The sequence below is a fragment of the Pongo pygmaeus genome, chromosome 4 (assembly GCF_028885625.2).
Source record: "Pongo pygmaeus isolate AG05252 chromosome 4, NHGRI_mPonPyg2-v2.0_pri, whole genome shotgun sequence".
NCBI classification, from domain to species: domain Eukaryota; kingdom Metazoa; phylum Chordata; class Mammalia; order Primates; family Hominidae; genus Pongo; species Pongo pygmaeus.
This window is the reverse complement of record NC_072377.2, coordinates 86,769,232-86,796,421: the sequence shown is the minus strand read 5'-3', so window position 1 is coordinate 86,796,421 and position 27,190 is coordinate 86,769,232. Positions and strand designations below refer to the sequence as shown.

Genomic DNA, 27,190 nt, shown 5'->3' with positions numbered 1-27,190 from the left:
CGTCTTGGTAGGCGGTGCCGTGACCAGCCCAACCGGACGGCTGGAGAGAGCGAGAAGGGCAGACGGGACGTGCAGCCTCTTCCGCCTGGGGCCCGGAAGGGTGATGTGGCTGCGGCCTCGCCTGCCTCGCTATGGTAAGAAGTGGGGCTCCCAGGTCGCGGTTGATCTTCGAGAAGGGGTTGTGGATCTAGACTAGGGCTGCAGTTTGTGCGGCAGCCCGGGGTGTGTGGGCCCGGAGCTGAGAAGCCTTGGAGCCGTGTGGTCCCTCCACGGCCAACCAGAGAGAATCAGGACGGACTGTCCAAGGAAGACTGCTCGGTTGGGGAGCCCGCCCCTCATGCAAAGTCCGCTTTCCTACTTTGTTTAGGAAAAAAAAAATGCGTTGGTGTGTTTTAACACGATGGCTACGTAGATTATGTGTGGTCATTGACCCTTTGAAGCATTAGCGCTTCTCGAGTTTCCGCTTGTTTTGTTGCATCTCCTTATCTCGCCCTAGGGGCTTTACTCTGGTGTTATTGTTTGATTTTGGGGGGGAGTTTCTTTTGGCACCAAACGCCATACCTTCATTTTCATCTGTTTAGTCAGTAGCCTCTCAAGACCCTTCCACCTTATTCTCTTAACTTTGAAAATGCTGCTTTACAAGCTATAGGTTTTAATAGTTAAGAGTTCTCTGCAAAGGTGGATTGCTCTTCTAGGAGCTTAATATACTTATTGGAGTGGTGTCTAGCCTCGGGCCTTCCTCCTCTTTTACCTCCAGTTCCATGTGCCAAATGTTGTGTATATTTCTGGGCAAAAGATGCATGCCTGCGAATAGACCCAAAAACAACTATGACTCCAAAAAGCTTGAGTCTCCATGGTGAAAAATTATGAACCTATGTTCACAGAAGTTGCTGCAGAATCCCATATAGCAATAATTCAGTTTCTTCTCTGGACGAATTTACCACCTGGTGGGAAGATGGCAGTTGAGACTAGGAGGACTGTCACTCTTAGTTCTTTTACATCTTTCTAGAAACTGAAGTTGAATTCTTCTACTCGTAGTGCAAGTCAAAGATAACTTTTTATTATCTTACTGTCAGACTAGCTAAAAACAAGATGCGTGTACTGTGCTTAAGATCAACAGTATGTAAACTATCTTGTCATGCTTGTTTTTCCAAAAGTAGCAAATGCTTTCATTTATTATCACGTCTTATGTACCAGGCTCTTTTCAAAAAATCAGTTTATAAGCGTGGAAATAACAAGTTCACAGCAACTTCTGAGTAGATGTTTACAAGTGAAAGAAGTGAAACATGAGACTCACTTGCCCCGGATCACACCTAGTAGATTGTAATGCCAGGACTCAAACTTATTTTAATGTCCAGATGCCCGAAATCTTCATGCTGTTTATCGATAGAAACACAACATAACTGAGGATGAAACAAGTCTTAGTGATTTGTTTCTTATAAATATAAATACATAAATCAGACATAGGTGGAAAACAGAAACAACTGGCAGGTGGTTTTTTATTCCTGTGAGTTTGGGATGTCAAAAGTACATTGTTGGCAGAGCTACGAAGTGAGGTTTCAAGAAGGCTAACTTAGCAGCTTAAGAAGTGGATTAGTGTCTCAGTATCTTTGAGTTCGCACCTAAACTTAGTTTATTTGTGAGGTAACCCAATGGTAATGACTTAATAAACCTGAATTACTGTATTTTATTGAATTTTTTTTTTTTTTTTTTTTTTTGAGATGGAGTCTCCCTCTGTTGCCCAGGCTGGAGTGCAGTGGCGTAATCTCAGCTCACTGCAACCTCTGCTTCCTGGGTTCAAGCAATTCTCCTGCCTCAACCTCCCGAGTAGCTGGGACTACAGGTGTGCACAACCACACCCGGCTAATTTTTGTGTTTTTAGTAGAGACGAGGTTTCACCTTGTTGACCAAGATGGTCTCGATCTCTTGACCTCGTGATGCGCCCGCGTCAGCCTCCCAAAGTGCTGGGATTACAGGCGTGAGCCACCGTCCCCGACCAAGAATCTTTTTAAAAAGCATTTCAAGGACAAAATGTTTATCAGCAGTAATAATTTACAGCTGTCAGCATGAACGGTAATTGTAGCACTTGTGAATTAATACTTTTAAAGAATTTCAGAATGCCTTGTTCCCCCCAACACCTAACATCCTTCAACATTTCTCTCATGTCTCATCTCTTTCCAAAAAGCCTCCTTTAACCCCTTCTATTTTCTTCTTCTCTCTTTAGGTATCTATAGGGATATTCCTAGTTCATATGTATACTTCCAGTATCCCTCTAGCATAACCCTTTTCACAGAAAACAGCAATAAGGTGTTGCCTGCATTTCTTCCTCTCTAGGCAGAATTCTTAAAGACTAGGTATTTTAATCTCTACAGTCACAGTGCCAGCTGGAGTTAGTACTCCATTAAGAGTCTGGGCCTGTAATCTGAGCACTTTGGGAGGCCAAGGTGGGTAGATCAACTGAGGTCGGGAGTTGGAGACCAGCCTGACCAATATGGAGAAACCCCATCTCTACTAAAAATAAAAAATTAGCCGGGCGTGGTGGCGCATGCCTGTAATCCCAGCTACTTGGGAGGCTGAGGCAGGAGAATCACTTGAACCCAGGAGGCGGAGGTTGCGGTGTGTCAAGATTGTCCCATTGCACTCCAGCCTGGACAACAAGAGCGAAACTCCATCTCAAAAAAAAAAAAAAAAAAGAGTCTGGGAATACAAACATGCTCAGTGTCTTCAAGGATTTCACAGTCCAGTGGGGGAGATTATTAAATAAGTAAATTCCATCTGTTGTCTGCTATGATGTAGCAAGACAACACGTGTAGTAGAAAGAGCATGGGTTTAGACTGAGCCAAACAGAGTTAGAATAATTTCCAGTTCCAATCCTTTACTTGGTTAACTGTAAGGGAGTTTATTTTCATGTCTTTTTCTTGGTGCGCTAAGTGATTTTAACAAACTCTGCAAAGTAGGAATGATTGCCCACATTTCATAATTAAACTGAGTCTCCAGAGAATAGATGTGAAGTATTTTCTCTCCTTTTGTAGCAGAAGATATGTAGAAAATCATTAAACACAGTGGAAGGAGTAGTACTGGCTGGGAACTGCTTGAGAGATGTCCCCAAGAAAGAAGTAATTCTCTCTCGCCTGTACTTTAAAGAGTATTAGGGAAGGAGTCATTAGCTAGAGGTGGGACAGCAATCTCTATCCCATAGATAAAGGAAATGACAGTTATGGGAACAAAAGGCATGAAGTTCAATAGTTGCGTGAGCCTCAATGTGGCAGGAATAAAAAGAAGTTAAGTATAGTAGACTGGTGATAGATGAGGCTAGAAAGATTGGGGCCAGATTTTGAAGAGCTTTGTGCCATGCCAAAGACTTTATGATTTGATGATGTTTAATTGCTTACTTGATAAAGGCTTTGGAGCAGGGAAATAAAAGGTGTGCATTTTAGAAAACCAAGTGGTAACAACAGAGTATATTTAAATGGAGGAAGATTAGAATCTGGGAGACCAGCTTGAAAACAAGTGCTGTAGTTCAGGTATACGATGATTGAATGTCTCAACTCTGATGAGCAGTTGGGTTGAAAGGAAAGGAAAACTAGGAAAATCGTTTTGTGGTGAAGCACAGCTCCAGCTTGGATGATTTATTGGATGGGAAAGAAATACAGCAGATCCTAAATAATGTGTATGAGGAAGAAACTCCATTCCCAATTGCATGTTGTCTTCATGTCTGTTCTTCCCATTTCTGCATGGATTTTCTCTTGGTACTCCAGTTCCCTTCCACATCCCAGAGATGTATATAATGAGTTTGTTGAGGTGTCTACACTCTCCCAGTTTGAGTGCTCTGCACTGGAATGATGTCCTATACTCCAGGCTACTAGGATGGCTCCCGGCACCGTCAACACTGAACTGAAGTAGCAAATAGCCAGCTATCTTACTTGTTTTTATTAATCTTTCTTAAGTGGATGTATAACTCACATTTATTTCAGTGTGGAATATTAGAAGGGTTTTGATATTGACTTCGAAGTTTGGTGATGCTTTTGTGACTAGAAATATGCCATCGGAACTTAACTCTTGTTTATATCAATTCGCCTATGGTAAATTTTTTTTGTTATACATCTTTTGGCTTAAGGTTGCATTTTCCAAGGACCTGTGGATGACGTTAAGTGAGGACTTACTGTTTTCGTTAAGCACCTACTCTGACAGGTGTTTTATTTTACATACAAGGTTTTATTAAAGACGTATTATTAGCCACATTTTTTAATATGAAGAAACAGATGCAGAGAGCTAAGTGTCTTGCCCAACATCACACTGCTTATAAATAGCAGAGCTAAGATTTAAACTGAACCAATTTGTCACGAAATGCTGTGCCCTTTCAACTATGCGACAATACCATTAATTGCACAAAAATATTAAGAAAAGCAAAGTTTTTATGTCGGGGGTGGGTGAGGAGGTAGCAGTTCAGATAATTCTGTTGCTAGTATTGCTTTTGCATCATCCAATAGTTCTGATCTTATGAATCCATGAAAGGGTTCCATGAACCACACCTTTGATAACCACTTCATTAGGCTAGTAGGAATCTGATGTGGATGCTGATCTTCTCTAGCAAAGTTTTTGAATACTGATTGCAAATAAAAACCCCAGGAGGCTGAGGCAGGCATTCGAGACTAGCCTGACCAACATGGTGAAACCCCATTTCTACTAAAAATACAAAAAAATTTAGCCGGGCGTGGTGGCGTGCACCTGTAGTCTCAGCTACTCAGGAGGCTGAGGCAGGATAATTGCTTGAACCCAAGGGGTGGAGGTTGCAATGAGCCGAGATCATGCCACTGCACTCCAATCTGGGCAACAGAGCGAGACTCCTCTCAAAAAAAAGCTTTCAGGGAGTTTTAAGAAACTATAGATGCCCAAACCAGTTAAATCCGAATTTCTGGGCAATGATGGCTTTTTAAGCTCCAAGTGGTTCTAATAAGCAATTAGATTTCATACCATATGATAGGGCATTTTATCAGTCTTTGTTTTTTCTTGCTTGCAAGGTCAAAAGACTTTACAGCAGGCTTTGCTCTTTTCCTTCAGAATACTTTCTCTTGTCCAATCTTTTTATCAAAGACATATATGGAGCATTTATTCTAATTTTTTTTCACTCTACCATTTACCATTGTTTTGCATATGCCTTCTCTAACTCTTGACACCCTTTTGCCTTATCTTTAGATCTGAGGTGTATATAAAATAGCTCCAAAACGAAGCAGCACAAACAGCAAATTAATTGTAGGTACCATGATAATGAGATGAAAATAACTACAAAATCAGTGTTGCCAGTGGAAAACAGAGTTCAGGCGCTTCTACTCTGTACTGTAGTTTTACTCATCATATGCATGAAAGTTGTTAAGTGGAAAGTATTAAGTAGAAAAGAACTCTGTACATTTTTAAAATATGACTGGTGAGAACAAATGGTTGTTTAATCCAGCCCCCGCATTTTACAAATGAAGTGAAACTGACAAGTGGAGACGTGAGATGTTGATTCACCTAAGGTCAAATTTATATACTTGGATTACTTCATTAACCCAAATGTTTAGTGGCCACTGTTGTTGAGAAGAGATGGGTGATGGGTTCATATCTAAATATTAATCAAGCCTGATTTCTTGCTCTCAAATTAAACTGAGGTTACTTGTCTATTTGGTGCAATATCATCACCCTACCACGTGATAAGCAACAAAGTTTAAATTTATATGCTAATAATGCCAAAAGAAAATGTTGATAATTTTTATGTATTAGTGGAAATCTTTTCAACCAATTCTGGTCACTTATTTTGGGCAAATTATATATATGTGTGTTTGTGCATTCATATGCAGGCTAACGTCCTTGCATTTTCATGTTTTGCATTTTAAGAGACTAGTTGGAAAATGCTGACGTGACCTAGATTTTCTAAATGATAAATGCTGACCCACTTTTCTAATGCTGAATAATTTTTATCACAATTAGGTCAGAAGTGTCATTTCTGTGTTCCCTTCCACCCCCAAAAAGGGATAAACTAGTTTCATGTAAAAGAAGTAAGTATTAATACAAGTAAAATTGTTACTATTTGGAGTCTTAAAATGTTGTCTTTCATATTTAATTTTTGTTTTAAAGCTGGAGGAATTAGTATGTCAGTAAAAATTTATTCCCCATATAGGAGGCAGTCAACATTTGAAGCTCCAACACAGTGTTATGTATAAATAAGGCCCTTAAACAACAAATTTGTTAAACAATTTGTTTAGTGCCTAAGTGATCCAAGACTAATGAAAATACTGTAGATTTAGTCACTCCTTTCTGCAGATTAAGTATGCTTAATAACCAGTCATTGAGCACTCTAGCCACAGCTTGTTTAGCATATTGATGTGTATATTTCTTCTGCTTTTCTCATTGTTTCTTTGTTTTTACACTTTTATATTGCTTGGATAATTCCTTTTTTCCTTCTTCTATTCCTAATGTTTTCAGTGGTTTCTTTTTAAGATTTCTTATTTGAAAGTTTAGTTAATAAATACCTTGAGCTCTTAGACTTAGAAGTATTTTATTCGTCTTTTTAAAAAATCTCCTATATTGAATTCTTACTTATAATCAGACTTAATGAATATAGTTTTAGTGTTCAGAAATGACTCTGAAAATGAGAAATTTTATCTTTAAAATGATTTTAAAAATCTAAAACAAAATTTCTTTTTTTTTTTTTTTTTGAGACGGAGTCTCGCTCTGTTGCCCAGGCTGGAGTGCAGTGGCGCGATCTCGGCTCACTGCAAGCTCCGCCTCCCGGGTTCACGCCAGTCTCCTGCCTCAGCCTCCCCAGTAGCTGGGACTACAGGCGCCCGCCACTACGCCTGGCTAATTTTTTGTATTTTTAGTAGAGACGAGGTTTCACTGTGTTAGCCAGGATGGTCTCGATCTTCTGACCTCTTGATCCGCCCGCCTCGGCCTCCCAAAGTGCTGGGATTACAGGCGTGAGCCACCGCGCCCGGCCGAAAATTTCTAATTTTTCAAATAGACTTGAAAATAGAAAATTTTTTAGAGGTTTGTCAACATTGTAAGTAATTTCATGTCTAGACCCCTTCCTTAGCTTTGCATTGACCTTCCATCTATTCATTGATTAATTATTGCATCTCCTGTATTGGTGGCCAAATAAAGTCTGTGAATTATTTTTATTATTTCAAAACACCTAAGCAAATGTGATTTACTTCAAAATGATCAAATAAAGTAACTGACTCAAGTTTATTTCCTTCCGGTTTGGGTAAATGAACTCAGTGCAATAACACGTTGTTTTAAGCATATCAAAAGATCTTATTGACTATGAGTTGTCAGATAAGTCTACAGTGCGGAGGGTTAGTAAAAGAGCCCTTGACGACAAATCGTTTGGAGGCCTCCATTGCCGTGTTTTAGAAGAATGACATAGCTCTCAGAGTAATGGTCAAGCTAACCTGCCTGCTCAGTCTTACAGATCTTTTGAAAGTGTGTATCTTAAGAATTAAAAGAAGTCAGAAGAACACACACTCTCCAATGTACAAGCACCTTCAAAGCTTGCTGCTTGATAGAATAGAAAATCTGAATTCCAGGAGGTGATATAAGATGTGGATACTGAATGGAAATTACCTCAGATCTTTATTTTACCCTACAGCCTAGGTCCTTAACGTAAATATAAGGAAATTTGCACCTTTCTACTTGATTTTCCAAAATATTATTGAGAAGTAAACATATATGCAAAGCCATACATGGAGTTTTCTTTTGAAGAGTTAACAAAATACTGTATTCAGCAAGCTGATCTACATTGGTTTTTAATTGTGTATTTTTTCTTTGGAATCCAAGTATGCTCTTGGATTTGTTAAAATGTTCATTATTGCCAGTTGCGTTCAAGTTCCTGTTCATTTGACATTTTTCAGTGACTTCTCTGTGTACTATATTTTAATAGTCACGGGGATTGATAAAAACCTCAATAGAATAGACAATCACAGTACAGTATGATGTGTTCTATAACATACACATTGTTATGTGTATGTATTATGCACATACAAAAATCCTGACTCTGCTTGGTATAGTGAGTGGGAACAGGAAAGACATCAGAGGAGGTGAATCTTGAGTTGAGGTTGGATGGATGAGTCAGTTCACCAAGCAGGCAAGAACAGATAGCATGTGCAAAACTCAATAGGGTACCTTGAAAAAGGTTTCATGACTTAAAAGGCCCTGAAAAAAATTAAACAAGGTAAATGAATTTGACTTACCACCTTTTAATCATCTTTTCCTCTGTTTTGTAATTAAATATGCTTGCCTTTTTCTTAGATTCCTCCTTTCCCTCTTAATAACATTTTTCTATTGAAAATTGCAATTATTTTTTCACTGAAGAGGAACATCTGTTTCCTTTAACCCTGAGACTAAAATTTTATATCACCAGACAACAGATGCTAAGCATTAAGGGGAATGCTATAGGTGGCAGGCTAATGTCCATAAGTTAGAAACACTTTTGACCAGTCTGAGTACATCTAAAAGACTTGCCACCTAAGATTATTTGTTTTAAACTTTAGAGGCTTTAAACCCCCAGAACAAAGTTGTATATATCATATATTTCATACTTGTAAATGGTTTTCTTTTGTAAATGGTTTCACACACAAACGTATATACACACTCTACTTTCATAATAGGCATGTTTTTAAGTGCCTTTTTATCTTCTATTATGAAAACATTCAAACATAAAGAGGTAGAAGCCTATAATGAACCCTCATATTCTCAGCATTTTATCATCAACCCTACCCCTCTCCCACCCCACATGCACTGGATTATTTAGAAACCAATCCTGAACATTATATCATTTAAGCATGTTTTCTTTAAAAACGCATTTGGAGAAGGAAAGAGAACACATTACAAAGTCATGAATTTAGATACTGCATTAGGAAAATGATAAACCTACTTTGCAGATTTATTTTCCAACCATTTTACTGTAGGAATCTTTTGCTTAAAATACAGTAAGATTCTCATTATTCCCTGAATGTGCTAACAACTTTTTCTGTAGGGTTTTTTTCCCACATGTTTTTTCTCTCCTGGAGCTTGCTATTTGCCCATCTAAATGGTGCCCTTTCAAGGTTTGACTCCATTCCTGCTTTCTACATGAAGCTTTTCCTGACTTTTTCTTACAAAAATGGCATTTTTTGTCTGCATAACTCACTTCCACGTTCAACAATGAGTTACTATTTACTTTTTAAAGTACATGCTCTGTTTTCACTTGATTACTTGATTATAACTGCTGTGTGCCTCGGTCTCATGTATAAAATACAGGTAATAACAATCATGTATAAAATTCAGGTAATATTTACCCCAGATACATGAGGATAACATAAAACAAGTACTCAGTGAATATCAGTAATTGCTATTGTTAGCCATAAACTCCTGCGGAGAAGGAATCATGCCATGTGCCTTTTTTTTAATCGTCTCTGCCTCATTTCTCAGACAAAGTGGATACTAAATACACATTTAGTTATCTTGTTGGGAGGAAGTCTGCTTTATTTTCTATGAGGTCATTATCCAATATTATTTATTAATATATTCACATACATATTCAAAATATGACCTTTGAAAGATAAGCATTGTGAGATACCGTGCTTTTTATCTACAATTGATCATGAGCTAATTCGTTGATTTATGTTATCAAATGTGTATCACTGGCTTTCACAGGTTTAAGATTAAAACCCAATTTAATTAAAACCCAAGATACATTAAATTTTATCTTTGTTATATCTATGAAAAAATAATGCATAGAAAAACAAGTATTAAACTGGTAATTACAAATCATTTTTGTCTTTTTCAGACCATAAAAGTATCACTTAGACAATTTGAGAAATCTAGAAAAGTTGAGAATTAGATTAAAAACTAACTATTCAGAGATGGCTCATGCCTATAATCCCAGCACTTTAGGAGGCCAAGGTGGGCAGATCACTTGAGATCAGGAGTTTGAGACCAGTCTGGCCAACACAGCGAAACCCTGTCTCTACTAAAAAAAAAAAAAAACAACAAAATTTAGCCAGGCATAGTGGAGCATGACTGTAATCCTAGCTACTGCGGAGACTGAGGCAGGAGAATCACTTGAACCCACGAGGTGGAGGTTGCAGTGAGCCAAGATCCCACCACTGCACTTCAGCCTGGGCAGCAGAGCAAGACTCTGTCCCTCCACCCCCCACCAAAAAACTATCCAGAGATAATCACAGCATTTTCACACTTTCTTTGCATAAAGGTTTACATACCTTAAGATGTGCTATCTGAAATCTTTGATCCCCTTTTGCCTGCCGCTTAGCATTGTGCATAAGCACTTTTTGTCCTTGAGAATATTGGTAAATAATGTATATAGTTTTTTAATTTTTTCAGTAGTTTGCACGTATTTATCATAAAAATATATAAAAGATTCAAATGACATTGGAACAGTTTCTAGTTGTCCGTTTTTTTGTTTTTAAGATTCTCCTGGCTATTCTTGCCTTATTTTTTCCATATGAACTTCAGAATTGGTTGTCTGTTTAAATGATAACTTGTTGGTATTGGGTTCACTTTAAATTTATAGGTTGTCTTTACAATGTTGCCTTCCAATATAAAAATCTGGCATACCAGGTTTCTTAATCCATGTTATGTTGCTATTTTAAAAAAAACTGAAATTGGGTAATTGGTTAAAAAAAAGGGTCACTTAGCTCTCAGCTGTGCAGGCTAAGAGTAGTAGGGTTTGGCCCTCCTTCTGGGAAGGGCTTTTATGATGCATCACAACATGGCTGAGAAGGTCAAAGGGGAAACAGACCTGGTGAAAAGGAGGGAGGAGCATCATGGCTTTATAACAACCTGCTCTCTCCGGAAAGAATTCATTTCCTGGAAAACTAATCCAGTCTTGCGAGATGTCACTAACGAGAAGAGCACCCTGACATTCATGGGAGATCTACCCCCCACCACCCCGTCCCCAAACCCAAACACCTCCCACTAGGCCCCACCTCCCAACATTACCTTACTGGGGATCAAATTTCAACCTGAGCTTTGGTAGGGACGAAAACCTATTTCTAAATCATAGCAACAGTCTCTTCTACTTTTATGTTCTTGCATGTATTTTAAGATTTTGTCAGTTTTTTTCTTTGATGCCGATGTTGCACATTTCTTGTTAAGCTTATTCCTAGATATTTTAGCTGTTCGTTCTGGATGCTATCTTTTTTCCATTGTCTTTCTCCTGAATGATAATATGATTATGAAGGCTGTTGATTTATATATTTTAATTATGTACCCAGCCACCTTACTCAATTTCCTTAAGATCTATAACTGTTTTTCACTAAATTCTTTAGGACTTTTCAAGTAAGCACTCAGCCGCAAGTACCAATTTTATGTAACTAAGTTTTCTCATGAGTCATTCTTTGTTTCATTCCTGATTTTTTTGTTTGTTTTTTAGAAAGTGCCTCTAAGTTTACTAAACAAGCATATTGCTGGCTGTTGTGTGAGATTGACATATTTTATTTCCCTGTATATGATGAAAATGTTATTCTTTGTTATATATACACAGTAATATTCTTGCACTTTCTTAATTTCATTTTATTTTTTCAACTATCTCTTATTGGGCTTCTAGTGTGAGACAGGCATATGATTGGTGCTGGAGATTCAGAGTCTGATAACCTGATAACACAATGTCCACCCTTCAGAGATGAATATTATAATAAAGGTAACAGTTTGCTATGAGACTAGAAAAGAGAGTTCTACATAAAATAAGAGAAGGGAGGCAGATGGTTTCAAGGAAACTTCCTTAAAAAGGTGATGCTAGAGCTGAATTTTGAATAGAATAAGTCCACCTCCATTTACTTTAACTGGAAACCTATGATTTTGTTTGACTGTGGAAACTTAGGAAACTTATGGTTTCTTATGATTCTTGTGTTAAATTTTAACTTTGGAGTAAGACTCGAACTATTAAATACAAGCTAAGTATCTTTTATCCAAAATGCTTGGAGCCAGGAGTGTTTTGGATTTCAAATTTTTGGTGGGATTTTGGAATAATTGCATTATACTTACTCGTTGAGCATCTCTAATCAGAAATCCAAAATGCTCCAATGAACATGTTTTTTTTAGCATCATTTTGGCACTCAAAAAATTCTGATTTTGGAACATTTTGGATTTTGGATTAGGGATGTTCACCCTGTAATGAATAACTTTTAAAAATCCAACAGTGAAAGTACAGGTGCTTGCTTTCTTTCTCCAAAATCTATTAGCCTAGTATTTGTCAACTCATGGAAAATTATAGCTTAAATTTAAAGGATGTTTATCCTTAAAAAAATTCAGAATTAAAAGAAACTTAGCTAGCATTTAAGTCTGTCTCCCCATTCTCCGCCCAGCCAAAGACTTAGAAAAGCTAGTAATTCCGCCAAGGCCATAAAACCAGCTATTGGCAGAGCTTGAAGACTGTAGAAGACCTCAAGATTCTGGTTTTAAGTGTTGCCAGACTTGTCATTCTGCTTGCTTTCTTGAAGAAATAAAAACATGACTCTAAATGTGGAGTTGTCAAACATTTTTTACCTATGCAGTTTTTCTTGTGATATTAATTTTTCTTTTTTTTTCTTTTTAGTCTGCCATTTTCAATTTTCAGAGTCTATTGACTGTAATCTTGCTGCTTATATGTACCTGTGCTTATATTCGATCCTTGGCACCCAGCCTCCTGGACAGAAATAAAACTGGGTATGTTACTAATGATGTCTAATCACCCAAATTAGTTCTTACAGATGTTGAATGTAAGTTAACATATAAATTATTAGATAATTTAATTCCTACATGTAATTTGGTTTTGTGATAACTTTTTTCATCTTCTTCCTGTTAAAAATTCAAAAACTTCATATTCACAATATCTTACTAAATTAAAAGGTAAATTTCAGAAGTGACCTAAAATGTGTTAAGAGTAAAAAATTGCATGAGGGATTTAACCTACTGAAGGTGAAAATAGATGTTAGTTGTCCATCAGTTTTTATGATAATACTCCATCTCCTTGTAGACACTGTCTTCTCTTCATTCCACCTTTTTCAGTAAAGTCCTGTTGCATTTATTCTTCAATATTCACCTATTTGTTGAAATTACGTTATTTGTTGCTTGGCTGTGCATGAAGTCTTTCTATCCAAGTAGACAGTTTCATTGCATCTTTCCCTTCTGTACCTGCCAACTGTAAACTTAGAATTAAAGCATATGGTAGACTCTAGTAAACAGTTATTCCTATTGAGTTTATTGGAATTCCAATATAATGCATAATGTCCATCTAAGATATTTAAGTGTTTATCTCATTAAAGAATAATTACATAGTAGTAGAATACTTTCCCTATGCTATTACGAAAATTCTTCTTCAAAGCAAGTAGGTCGCATGTGGAAATGTCTGCTTCTCATTCCTTGGGAGCAGGAATATATTCATGACATGCTACATTAACAAAGGAGTTCTCAGGGCTGCCAACCTTCTAGTAAAGGTTGAGTGGTAGTATATTTCTCCAACATAAAAGACCAAAAAGAGCATGCTTATTTTTACATTTTAAAATATGTACTAATACAGTCAACTGTTTGAAAGCTTTTTTTAAAACCTTTATTTCTACTTATATACATGTTAAGCACCATTTTATTTTGATTTATAACTAAGAATTATTTTGTATAGAAAATTTTATAGGCCTAGTCTCTTTCTGTTAAAATTACAAGTTTTTATGAGACTCATAATCTTTTATTATAGTGAGAATATATACCATGGTTAGGTGGAGATATCTAGACAGATTGGATAAAGCAAGTTCTTGATGACTTCACTGTTTAAAATAACTTCAGTTGTTGCTACTTCAAATATTATAGAACTAAGCAGCAGAAAAAAAGATTACTACATGGTCTTTATCCTGGTTTCATAGACCTGATAGCATTATCAGCAAATATACTTATTGGTATTTAGCCATAATAACTAAGCAACGTAATTACATTTTTTTAATCAACTAACAGGGTTCGTGTGTGTGTATGTGTGTGTGTGTGTGTGTGTAAGTAAAATTGGGGTATTATACAGAAATATATCTAGGTAGAGAAATATGTGGAAAAAACCAAAGTGGTGCTGATAAGTCTCTGAGTTACCAAGTTAGGGTTCTTTACTCATTTATAAAAGCTGTTAATATGTTAATCCTGTTGTACCAGTTTCTTAAGGATATTTTGTTACTTCTAGAATATTAGACCCAAAAAGACCTTGAGTTTGTGATCTTGTGGTTTTCAGTGGGTTCTAGAATGAAGGAGCCATGGCTTTGCAAATGCCTAACCTATTCCATTGTTTGATGAAGAAATGTTAGCCAATTTTAAGTGATACCTAGAGTTATCACATGTACCTTTAGCCTATATATGAACACAGTACATGTAAGTCACCATTCTAAGGACTTTCTGTATAATCACTCATTTCATCCTCATAACAACCCTTTGAGGGTGGGTCCTTTTGTTAAAGAGATACAATACCTTGCTCACAGTTACACAACCAGTAAGTAGGATTTAATTTAAGCATAATTTGGCCTTTATTTTAGCTTATTTTCAGGAATGTATATGGGCTTTGTCATTTTATTTCTATAGTAAAATTGTTTAGCCTGTCAGAATGTTCATACTTTGAAATAAACTCATGTTTTTGCTTAATTCCATTTAATCTAAACTATGTATATTCCAGTTCATAGCAGTTTCTATACATTGATGGTTGATAGGCTAAGAGACCTTTTGCTTTGAGGTCAGGAAGTTAACACTTCAGAGGAGGAACATATATAGAACTTAACTGAACCAGAATTTTCTGTCAGTCTTACCCATTAAGATGTAATGATTCACTATCCATTCATCTCTTTCGGCAAAAAAAAAAAGTATACTATAAATTTTTCTGGAATTTAAGTATTATGATTTTCTTGAGATAATAATTCTAATTTACATAACATTAATTTATCTTAATTTGCAACTATATGTGACACTATTTATAATTCTTTTACTTTGTCAGACCAACAAAGTATTGTCCTCAGTGTTACTTTTTAAGATATCTCTATTCATTGATGACTCAGTTGGTCTTTTTTTAAAAATGATTTGTTATACATGCCAAATAAGTGATAACTCCATATAATATGTAATTCGTAATATATTCATTCATACAATTGAAATATATATCTCCATTCTAATACTTATTTCCAGAATATGTGCTTTAAATGCCATATTTAGTGAATTCACATAGAGTGTCCTTTAAACTAGGAGATTTTCTACTTATATTGAAAATATAGGCACATTTTTAATTCTTTCTTAGTAAATGACACAGATAAGTAAATACCATCATTGGAATTCATTATTATAGATTATTTAACTTTAGAGCTACATTCTGTAAGAAATTAAAGTTTATTATAAGACTGCTTTTGGTGTCACATTCAACCAAAAACTGTTCATTTAACATTTTATCAAAATTGATGCTTAAATTGCCATATACATTTTCTGCTTTTGAAAGTAGAGTAAGTTAACTGAATAGTAAGCCCTTATGCAAATTTTTGCCACTCTCACTAATTTGCCCTGAATTTGACCTATGACACTATTTATATTCCATTTCATAGCAGTTTCTGTACATTGATGGTTGATATGTCATTGTGTCCTACTTTCATACATGAATGGTGGCTCAACATCAAATAAGGAGATTTCAAATTTGAAGCAAAGTGTTAAAGGTTAATATGTTAATATACAATTAATTCCCTATATGATATCAAGAGAATGATTTATTTCCGAGTAATCAATAGCTACTTTTTTCTTTTTTTTATTCTATGCAGATTGTTGGGTATATTTTGGAAGTGTGCCAGAATTGGTAAGTGTCTATAATCTCCCTCCATTTCTTCAGCTGTAAATTGTTGACCAATTTACTTAGGTTATAATCTCACAAGTCAAATGTTAATTTTTAAAGGGCAGGCTTCCCAATTTTATGCATTTTTGCAAAAGTTTATAAGTTGTACCAAGCTGTTTTCCTTATGCTATTTAAAACCACATTTGGGCCAGGCGTGGTGGCTCACGCCTGTAATCCCAGCACTTTTTGAGGCCAAGGCAGGAGGATTACCTGAGGTCAGGAGTTCGAGACCAGTCGCCAACATGATGAAACTCTGTCTCTACTAAAAATTAGTCGGGCATGCACACCTGTAATCCCAGCTACTCAGGAGGCTGAGGCAGAAGGATCTCTTGAACCCGAGAGGCAGAGGTTGCAGTGAGCCAGATCACACCACTGTACCCCATCCTGGGTGACAGAGTGAGACTCTGTCTCAAAATAAAAAAAGAATAAAACTAGATTTGGTGGATACTTCATTAACACAGAGATAGAAAAGTCTCTCTAATTTAGATATCAAATACCATGCATTCCTGGTATTGGGGGAAGTAAATGTGGTTTTATGCACACATGTTGATAGTATAGAAGTATAGAGCATGCTGTTCTGTATAATGTACACCATTTTGATAACTAGGATGTATTCCCATCTAATGAAAGTCTTTCTGAGCATCTATCTAAACATAGTCACTTTATTGCCCTATTTAAAGTAACAGAATGTTTAACCGTTTTGTCTGTTGAACCCATGTGGTCATAGCCGAACTGTTTGACTGGAGTTAAAGTACTACACTTGATCTTAGCTAAAAGGCCAAGAAGCAATTAATGTTAAGATAGATGTGGTTGTCTTACAACTTTCCATGATAAGGGATTAGTAGCATCATAGATGTTTTTATAGTTAATAATATACTCCTACCCATTCACCCTGTATATGTAACATTTAACACGGTACCCAGGTGCCCAGCACATAGTAGACTCTCAAATGATTAAGTGAATGAATTAACATGTATTTTATTGCATCATTCGTCAGTATTTTTTTTTTTTTTTTTTTTTTTGGAGATGGAGTTTTGCACTGTCACCCAGGCTGGAGTGCAGTGGCACGATCTCTGCTCACTGCAAGCTCCGCCTCCCAGGTTCAAGCGATTCTCCTGCCTCAGTCTCCCGAGTAGCTGGGATTACAGGCGCCCACCACCAGGCCCAGCTAATTTTTTGTATTTTTAGTAGAGACAGGGTTTCACTATGTCGGCCAGGCTGGTCTCCAACTCCTGACCTTGTGATCCACCCACCTCGGCTTCCCAAAGTGCTGGGATTACAGGCATAAGCTACTGTGCCCAGCCATTCATCAGTATTCTTGAATAATAAATTACACCCTTTTTTAACCTTTTTAATTAAAAAAAAAAACTCCAGGCATTTGTACATATACCACTTGGACTGAAATTGAATATTTCTTATCTGTCCTCTTTGGAATCATTTGCATAACCAAAGAAAAATTCTTTTGTTTTAGTACTCTTCTTCTAACTTTGAGTTTATGCATAACTACTTTTCTTTCATAAAGCTGTTAGACATTTATAATGAAAAATATTTTTTCTACGTTTGACATTTATTGTTGTTAGCCAGTCTGACAACAGCCTAAATTCTCTCAACTAATCCCTTTTAATAGGGTGGAGAACTGAAGAGTCATCTCCATTAGATAAACTGTGTTCCATTTAGAGTATTGTGTTTTATTTTGGTTTTCAACTTCTCAGAGATGTGGAAAATTTAGAGGATGGTCCATAAAGGAAACAAACTTCATGAGACTGAAAAATACAAACTGAGTATTTGTAATACAGGTATACCTCAGAGATACTGCATATTCAGTCTAAGACCACCACAATAAAGCAAGTCAACAATTTTTTTTGGTTTCTGGTACATATAAAAGTTTTGTGTACATTAGTGGTCTATTAAGTATGGAGTAGCAGTGTGTCTTTAAAAACAATGTGTGTACCTTAATTGAAAAATACTGTGTTGCTAAAAATCACTAATAATTATATCTGACCCTTCAGTGAGTCATAATCATTCCACTGGTGGAGGGTCTTGCCTCAATGTTGATGGCTGCTGATTGATCAGGGTGGTGGTTGTTGAAGGTTGGGGTGACTGAGAGTTTCTTAAGGTAACAGTGAAGTTTGCCACATGGATTGACTCTTCCTTTCATGAAAGATTTCTCTGTAACATGCAGTGCTATTTGGTAGCATTTTATCCACAGTAGAATTTCTTTCAAAACTGGATTCAATCCTCTCAAACCCTCCACTGATTTATCAACTAAGTTTATGTAATATTTTAAATCCTTTGTTGTCATTTCAACAATGTTCATGGCATCCTCACCAGGAGTAAATTCCATCTCAAGAAACTGCTTCATAAGAAGCAGTTATTCATTCCGATTTCATCATGAGATTATAGTAATTCAATCACATATTCAGGCTCCCATTCTAATTAAAGTTCTCTTACTCTTTTCACCACATCTGTGGTTACTTCCTCCATTGAAGAATTCAGTAAACCATGCTGTAAACAGATATACTGTCATCCAGACTTAGTTGTCTGTTTCTAGAGCATAGGCAGAACAGATTTAGCATAATTCTTAAAAGCTGTAGAATTTTCAGCAGGTGAATAAGCATTGACTTCCACTTAAAGTCACCAGCTACATTAGCCCCTAACATGAGTCAGCCTGTCCTTTGAAGTGGTAGAAGCCAGGCACTGACTTCTCTCTAGCTGTGAAATTCCTAGATGCCATCTTTTTCAATAGAAGGCCACTTTGTCTACTTTGAGAATCTGTTGTTTAGTGTAGCTACTTTCATCAGTTATCTTAGCTAGTTTCTGCATAACTTGCTGTAGTTTCTTATCATTGGTGTATCATTTATCAAATAAGTTTGCCATCTTATATTAGCACAGTTCATGGTGCCCCACAACAATTGCAATGGTACCATGAAAGATCAGTGATCGCAGATCACCATAAAAGATACAATAATAATGAAAAAGTTTGAAATATTGGGAGAATTGCCAAAATATGACATACAGACACAAATTGAGCACATGCTGTTTTTAAAAAATGGCACCAGTAGACTTGCTCAATGCAAGGTTGCCATAAACCTTCAATTTTTTTTCAAGGGGGCAATATCTGCAAAGCACAATAAAATGAAATATGTCTATACTTAGAGATTTTTTGAAAGAAAACCTGGGAATTGATGTAATATGTCTGAAGATGGTTATAGCATAAACTAGTCTTCAAATCTTTAAAGCATCGTCTAAGGTTCATATGTTGTTAGCCATTGAAATAATTTTGAGAGCAGGTTTTCTTCCCTTAAGCTTTTAATGATAGGCAAGACCCACTAATGGTGGAAATTGTAAGCATAATACTAAATTATCCAGAAGTCCTTTCTAAATCTGTGATGATGAAATCATAAGGTTCTTTGGCCTTTCCAGTTTCTTGTTATGGCAAATGATAGTATAAGCATAAAAGACTTCATAGAAAAGTGCCTGTTTCAAGGCCATAATTCTGATATAACGACTATTGAAACAGACTTTATCTTCCAGAGAAATAAGTATGATTTTAACGTATTCAGTTATTCTTCCTCAGTGTTCTGTCATACTTTGTTCTCTCTTATGGTGACAGGTGTAAGAGTCTTTCTTTTGTAATAAGTATCATTACCTTAAACTGGTAAAATCACAGATGTACCCTAGATAAGTAGTTACCACTCCGGGACATTTGACAAAATAGAGAGACAGCTTTGATAGTCACAACTGGACTCAGGGACATGTAGTGGGTATAGGTGAGGGATGTTGCTAAGCATCCTGGGATGCACAGGGAATCCATCACAACAGAATTATCAGGCTCAAAATGTCCATAGTACTGGAGTGAGAAGGGCTGCTCTAGACTTACAGAAATTTATGGTGCAGACTTATCTGGCACTCAGTTATGAACAACTGCAAACCCTGAAATAATAGGAGAAATCTTAAGCACTTCAAAAAGAACCAAGAAAAGAGTGACAAAATAGCATCCTCAATGATTAGTACTGGTAGTTAGTGGTAAATATAAATATACATACACCAAACTGCATGCTTCAGAGACAAGTTACTCTGAGAAAGAATATAGCCAAGAAACAGTGGTAAGAATACCTCAAGTAAAGTACAAAGAGACAACATAATGGAAGACCAGGTCTGGAGTTAAGAGGCATCGTTTTCATCTCAGTTTTATTAAGTTGCTAATGCATAAAGAAAATATTAAGGTATTTTAAATCCATCTTATGTAATGAGAGAAGTGTGTACAGTTCCATTTAGTAGCCAGCCCAAACAGCCCCTTTGTTCACAATTATTGCTTGAAAAGAGTATAGCTGAGTTTAAGATGTCTAGTTTGTATCTTTCTTAATGATTTCCTGTAGTATGATCTATTTTTATGTCTGATTATAGTGTCTAGTGTCCTTTTTTTTTTTTTTTTGCTTGTTATTTATTATTTCCATTTTCCTCTCTTGACTGTATGAATGCCATAGGTTGAATGGTTCATTTTAAATGTTCATTCTTGCCAATTCTGTGAAAGCATTAGCTTTTCATTTTGGCAGAGTGACTTAGAAAATGTTGCTGATATGCTGCTTTCTCAAGCATATGCTCCTCTCTTCTCTTGACACAGAATATATCCACAAAGAAATGATACAATTTTAATGGGAAAAGACCTAGCCAAATCATCTTATCATGTTACACATCACATTACAGCAACTGTTTTACATTCACTTATACAGACCTAAGACCAGACAAAAAGTAACATTAAAACCCAAGTTCAACTAAAGATGTTTAGCTCTACCACATGGCAGTCTCTTTTAAGAAAATTAAAAACAGGAAAATTAAATCCATATGTAAATGATAGCATTCTAAGTTGAAGGATGAGGAAAAGGGGAACTTCCTCAAAAATTAATTTCCACCATATGGAAAATTTAGGACAGTAGGACAGTATTAATTTCTTGTAAGTATTTAATAAGACTATATGAGATGAGGGTATATAGCCCTAGTAAGAGTGACAGGCTTGCTTACGAAGTCTTTCTGAAATTTATGTACAAATGGGGTTGTTTTTGTTTTGTTTGGTGACTTGGGCTTTTTTCTCCAAGAGAATTAGCATTGTTTACAGATTGTGACCCAAGATATTTTTTTAATTTTAAAAGATTTTTATTTTCAGTTGAGGTGATGGTATTGTAAAAACAGTTTCACTTTCTAGATTTTTTTTAGCCGGAAGGCAGTCCATTAAATGTCTACGGATAAAACAAATACTTTCAGAAAAATCCCAAAAGTTTATTTTTTTGTATGTATATAATATTTTCTATGGAAATTAACAATGAGCAGACACTAATACATAAACTCAATAACATGGCAGTGTGAGGTCAGTGAGGAAGCTATAAAAATGAAAATGACCTTGAGAATTTTAGTTAATAAAGATGGTCAGGATGAACATTTTCTAGAGGTAGTTTGCTGAACTTGCTAAGTGGAATAAGAAGTTTCATTAAGAAAGAGTTGACTTTAAACATCATGGAAAAGCACAGGTGAGGGTAGTATAAACCATCTCTACTAGAGGATGTCAGGCACATACCCAGGATTATCTCTAGAAGTAGTTTCTTCTTCCTTTCTTATACCGCCCTCACGGCAGCATAGAAATGTCTGGTGCTTTATGAATTAGTATAGCCTTGCAGTTATTGAAGGAACAGAGAAGAATAAGATCAATTTGAGTTAACTCACGATGACATGATCTCTATCTATTTGCGAGACAATTCACAAGCCAGTTTCAGATTTACTTCATGCAAAGGAAAGCATCCAAATACAAGCATTCCTTAAATGCATGTGAAAAATTGACTCACACAGAAGTGGTTGGTTTTAGTTCTACTTTTCTAACCCAGAGTAAGCATACTATCTCAGAAATATTTTTTCTAATTTTTTTATTAGAAGCATTTTAATTTGTCCATTTTTTAAATGCAGTTTTATTGACCATCCTCTCTTTATTTTCATCCGTGAATGCTCCCCCTTCCCTGTACCTTTAAGTGTCACAAATTGCTACCAGTAAGGAAAACTACTGTGTCTTTTTATGGATGGAAGTTTTGTTCTTTTTATAGACAGAAAATAAACAATATTTCTTTGGCCTCAATTGAGTTGAGATCGTTTCTCTTGGATCTGTGTCCTACATTCTGCATTGTATTTTTTAGTGTCTGAGTTTACACAGTGACAAAGAAATGATGCTTTCGAGGTTTTCTAAATATATGGAAAGAAGATCCTCTTAGAAATAAATTGATATATTAATAGTTTAGCCCATTCTGTATTGTACTTGTTTTTTATGTTGCATCCAGTTTTTGTCACTGCCCCACCCCCAGTGTATGGGCCTCCTAGGGAAGAATGTTATCTTGATTCTTATGTATCCCTTTCTGGTAGTATAACCTTGTCATAGCCAGGTTAGCCACTCAGTTAATCAAGATGAATATCTCCTTTTTTTCAACAGGTGAACGGAAGAGTCCTTATGTTGCAGTATGCTGTATAGTAATGGCCTTCAGCATCCTCTTCATACAGTAGCTGGGGAAAATGCCAGAATTTAATTGCGATCAGATTTCATTGTGAACAAGGACTTACTACAGAAAATAATGGAAAGGATGTTTAACTCTTTTATCTCCGAACATTGAATGAGATAAATTTCCAGATGCTGTTCTCTATTTTAATGTTATTGGACCAATGTTCTGTATAAATAATTAAGATGTAACCATTTAATAGTCTGTAACAATCAACCTCAGTACTGTCACTACAATATTACATTCTGCAAATGTATCAGATACGAAATTTTAGTGAGGTATCTCTAAGGCACATAGTAGAAAACAAAATTGTTTAATTACTCAAGTTCCTTTCACTGTGATTTGGAAATGATTTAATCTTTGTAGAATGAGACCTTTTTTTGGACTAGCTTTTTTATTAAAATGGCTCAATTTGTGTTGATAAGGATTGCATTCATATTTAATAGTGCTTGCTTTTCCTCTGGGCACACCATTTTGATCATTAACCAGAGTACCTCTACTCTTAGCAAACTCTAGTTTATGACAAGTATATAAAATATTTAAAACAAGCTTATGCAGTTCTTAAGGACGAAGGTAAATGAGATGTAACTTAAAAATAGTATTGGGAAAATGTTGATATTTAACATTAGTGGATTTAGACTAGCCAAATGGCATAGTAGGCTCTGAAACATCTTGTCAAGTATACGTATTTTGTGCATGAATTTTTACCGGAAAGCTATCTTTCTTTGAAAAACACAACATTCTTAGAATGAAAAGAACAATTATAAAATAATTATCCTATATGTGTTTTTCATTCTTATTAGTGTCATGGCTTCAAAAATGAAACATTTATTTTAATTGCCCTAAAGAAACTGTATTTTTGTTTTGTTTTTTAACACAGCACTTTAAGTCCAGTTTGTGTTTTTTCAACTTGAACTGGAATCTCTTTTGTTACTTTGGAGGTGATAAATAGTTTTCAAATCTACTGATTTGTATACTGTGGCATAAGTATCTTTGAACTTTGTTAGTGAAAGGAGAGCTTCAACAATTTTTAGTCTAGGCAAGAGGAATATTGGGAATGTGACTTCTAAATTTTACAATAGAGCAGTTATTTTAAGGTCATGGTTAACATTTCTTAAGGTTCAACTGAAATTCAGTGAAAATTTCAGAGCTAAGAGGAACTTAAATCTTAGCTAAAAATTACCTGTTATCGATAGTATTAATTAGATTGTTTGCAGCTATTAATTCATCATAAAGGTAAAATGAAGAAACTCTCCCTTTTTTTAAACAAAAAAAGAAAATTATTTCTAGATTAATAGGCTAGTAGTTATTTCTGCAGAAACAAAGTATGGAACTGAAAGCCACCTATTTTTATTTTAGACTAATTTAAACCACTTGGAATGGATTCTAGGAAACATCTTAAGCTTGTGTGTTGCCTGTGGTGGTTTTTTGTTTGGGGGTGTTTTTTGGTTTTGGTTTGATTTTCTGTATTTTGTTATCTGGGGATTTTTTGTTTGTTTGTTTTGGTTTGGTTTTGGTTTTATATTTTTGGCATGTCTATGGCAGTTAAAAGTGGTATATTTTGCTTTAGATAGGGAATCAGGTTATAATCATTGTTCTTCCTCTAAACTGCCTCTTGGGCTTTACATCAGGTCAAGGATTTTTAGGGTTTCTCAAAAATAGGATTCTTGTCAGTGTATCCATGCTGAGTAAGTCACCTTTCTGGATCTAATTTCTGGGTGGCCATCTGTTGTCCAGCTCTGCTGCCAACTGGACTTTCTGAAAGCCATGTCAACTAATTTTTTATATGCTAAGACAAATCAAATATGAAAACAGGAAGAATATTCTAGGTATTCTAAGACATTTCTTAATTTGGCGTCTCAGAGGAGGTAGGTGGAAAGTAAAGGAAGAGATAATTTTGGGGGAAAATTTGTGGAAACATACAAAACTTTTTGCTATGTATAGATGCTAAACAGAGTGGGAGGCAGCATGTTTGTAACAACAACCATTCTGACCTTTTGAAACACAAGCTTTTGGAGAAGTCAGGGAGAGACACAGTATGAATAAAAGCAATTAACATTTTCTTTAATGTATATTTTTCAAAGAGGACCACTGAATCCTGTTCTCTAACCCAAAGGGCAGTGTAGGTGGTTTTAAGCCCACAGAATATTGAGATATTTCTCTTGTGGTTTTGGTGGGGTGGTGGGATGCAGAAGGTTATTAAAGATCAACTTAAGCATCAGATAGAATATCTCTTTTATTTTTTTAACTTTTATTTTAGGTTCATGGGGTACATGTGCAGGTTGTTATATAGGTAAACTCGTGTCAAGGGGTTTTGTTGTACAAATTATTTTGTCACCCAGGTGCTAAGCCTAGTACCCAGTAGTTATTTTCCCTGCTCTTCTCCCTCCTCCCACCCTCCACCCTCAAGTAGCCCCAGTGTCTGTTGTTCCCTTCTTTGTGTCCTTGAGTTCTCATCATTTAGCTCCTACTTCTAAGTGAGAACATGTAGTATTTAGTTTTCTGTTCTGTGTTAGTTTGCTAAGGATAATGGCCTCCAGCTCAGATGGAATATCTCTATCATATAGACCTGTTGTTACAGGACAGGATCGGATGATGGACACTGAAGTCCTCAGCTTGCTAAGTTCAGTTGCTCTCCCTAGCCTCCTTTTGGCTTCGGAGTCTTTTGATTCCATCTATCCTGGCATTTTTTGTGTGCTGATGTTTAGTTCCGGATTGGCTTCAGCTGTGCTAATAGGAAGGGCATTGTCTTTTCAAACAGTCTTAAAAGGTGGTCAATCAAAAGGCCAGAGTCTGAATCCCTTCTGTGGCTTAAATAATTTGAGGATCAAGTCCAGTGTCTTGTTAATCCCTGTTCTACTGTGCCAGGCACTATCTTGAATGCTCTTGTATGTTCAGGTTCAAAATTGCTCTTTCATACCGGGGGATGATAGTAACGTGTAACTTGCAAGAGATTCCTTCATCTTAGTAATAAGATGATCAGTCTAGTTAGGACAAAATAGAGATTGAATAAATTAACTTCTCCAAGTTTACAGAGTAAAAATGAGCAGATCTCTGCCTGGTTTTGTGAAAAAGAGTTAGCACTGGTAAATAGAATATTTCTACTCCTACACCATTCTTTCAGTATATCATCACTGAAGTCAGGAAGATAGGCACACAGCTTTCTTCCTCGTAGTAATTCATAGTGCACTAGGTGAAAGAGATGAAGTATGTATTAAAAGTACAATGTGATGGCATTTATTATTGAGATAATCCCAGGATTCTAGAAGAAAACAAAGAAGAGTGACAGTTCAGTTAGGGTGTGAACTTCCAGAGGAGCACTGCTTAAGCTGAACTTGAGAGCATTGTGCAAAAGCACAGTAGTCTGTTAAGAACTAGAAATAACCTAGCTTGTGCCACTTCGGGAGTATTAAGACATAAGCCTAGAAAGGTAGACAAAGGTTAGATCTTAGACTGTCTTGTATTTTTCTCATTCCTGTTGATTACCTACCTCAAAATCGAATATGTTTTTCCTCCTGCCTAACACAAAACTACTTAAGGGCAAAAATTTAAATTCTTCCTTGGTGTATGTGCAAACAAGGTTGAATATATTCATGCCTACCTTATTTTGGACTAGGAATACAGTAGTATACTTTCTGAAGACTTGCCTGAATAGTATATAAGGTGGAGGCAACTGACTAGTTAGGTCAGTATTTTTAGAAACTCTTAATAGCTCATACTCTTGATGCCAAAAGCAGCCCTGATTGTTAAAGTACACACCTGCACAAGAAGCAGTGATGGTTGCATTTACATTTCCTGGGTGCACAAAAAAAAATTCTCAAAAAGCAAGGACTTATGCTTTTTGCAAAGCCTTTGAGAAGTTACTGGATCATAGGAAGCTTATAACAAGAATGGAAGATTCTTAAATAACTCACTTTCTTTGGTATCCAGTAACAGTAGATGTTCAAAATATGTAGCTGATTAATACCAGCATTGTGAACGCTGCACAACCTTGTGGTTATTACTAAGCAAGTTACTACTAGCTTCTGAAAAGTGGCTTCATAATTAATGTTATTTATACACTGCCTTCCATGACTTTTACTTTGCCCTAAGCTAATCTCCAAAATCTGAAATGCTACTCCAATATCAGAAAAAAAGGGGGAGATGGAAATATATTTCCTGTGATTTTAAGAGTACAGAGAATCATTCACATCTCTGGTTAGTTCATATATGTCTAGTGTATAATAAAAGTCAAGATGAACTCTCAAGAGCCTCCTACTTTTGTCTTATTGTCAGATACGTGAAAGCAGTTTTTAGAGGTTAAAAAATGGAAATTTCCACCTTTTTAGTAGGATGATAATAGAGAAATGTTCTATTTTTTTTTTCCTACCTGCATTTTCATTCATGGATGGCCAGGATTAGTTTTGGGGTATTATTTTTATTGTTGTTTTGCATCGTACTAGCTATTCGATCTACTATATTGCTGTTATCATTGAGTATGCTTTTAAGAGCCTTAAATGACTCCAGTAGTTTGCTTTGGGTGTGAAGTCTTTAATTTTCCCAGAGATGGTGGAAATCGGATTCTGAATGAAAGTGGCAGTTATCAATTACTGACAGTTATTTTCAACCTTGTCCTCAACTGGGAGCCTTCAGATGCCCAAACATTCTGGCAAGTAGCTATTATTTTCTGTCTAAAATCTGTTTGTGAGCATTGTCCATCAGTCAGATTATTCAGCCAATTTATACTATTATTAGTATTTACTGAGAAATATGAAAAGGCTTTTGTCTTGCTTTGAGGAATGTGGTCTTCCTGCTATTAGCTTCCCAAAAC

General features: G+C 36.0%; 1 protein-coding gene and 1 non-coding gene across 2 annotated transcripts; both read left to right on the top strand.

Moving 5' to 3' along the window:
• Window positions 1-15: 15 nt before the first annotated feature.
• TMEM167A (transmembrane protein 167A) lies at window positions 16-26,627 on the top strand. The gene is made up of 4 exons (XM_054488111.2): window positions 16-134; window positions 12,572-12,681; window positions 15,777-15,811; window positions 22,317-26,627. The coding sequence occupies exons 1-4, from the start codon at window positions 132-134 to the stop codon at window positions 22,385-22,387; spliced, it is 219 nt and encodes a 72-aa protein (XP_054344086.1). The 5' UTR covers window positions 16-131; the 3' UTR covers window positions 22,388-26,627.
• Window positions 13,348-13,481, top strand: LOC129037752 (small nucleolar RNA U109). Its single transcript, XR_008502975.1, has one exon. It is a non-coding gene; the product is annotated as a small nucleolar RNA U109 (small nucleolar RNA).
• Window positions 26,628-27,190: the final 563 nt, after the last annotated feature.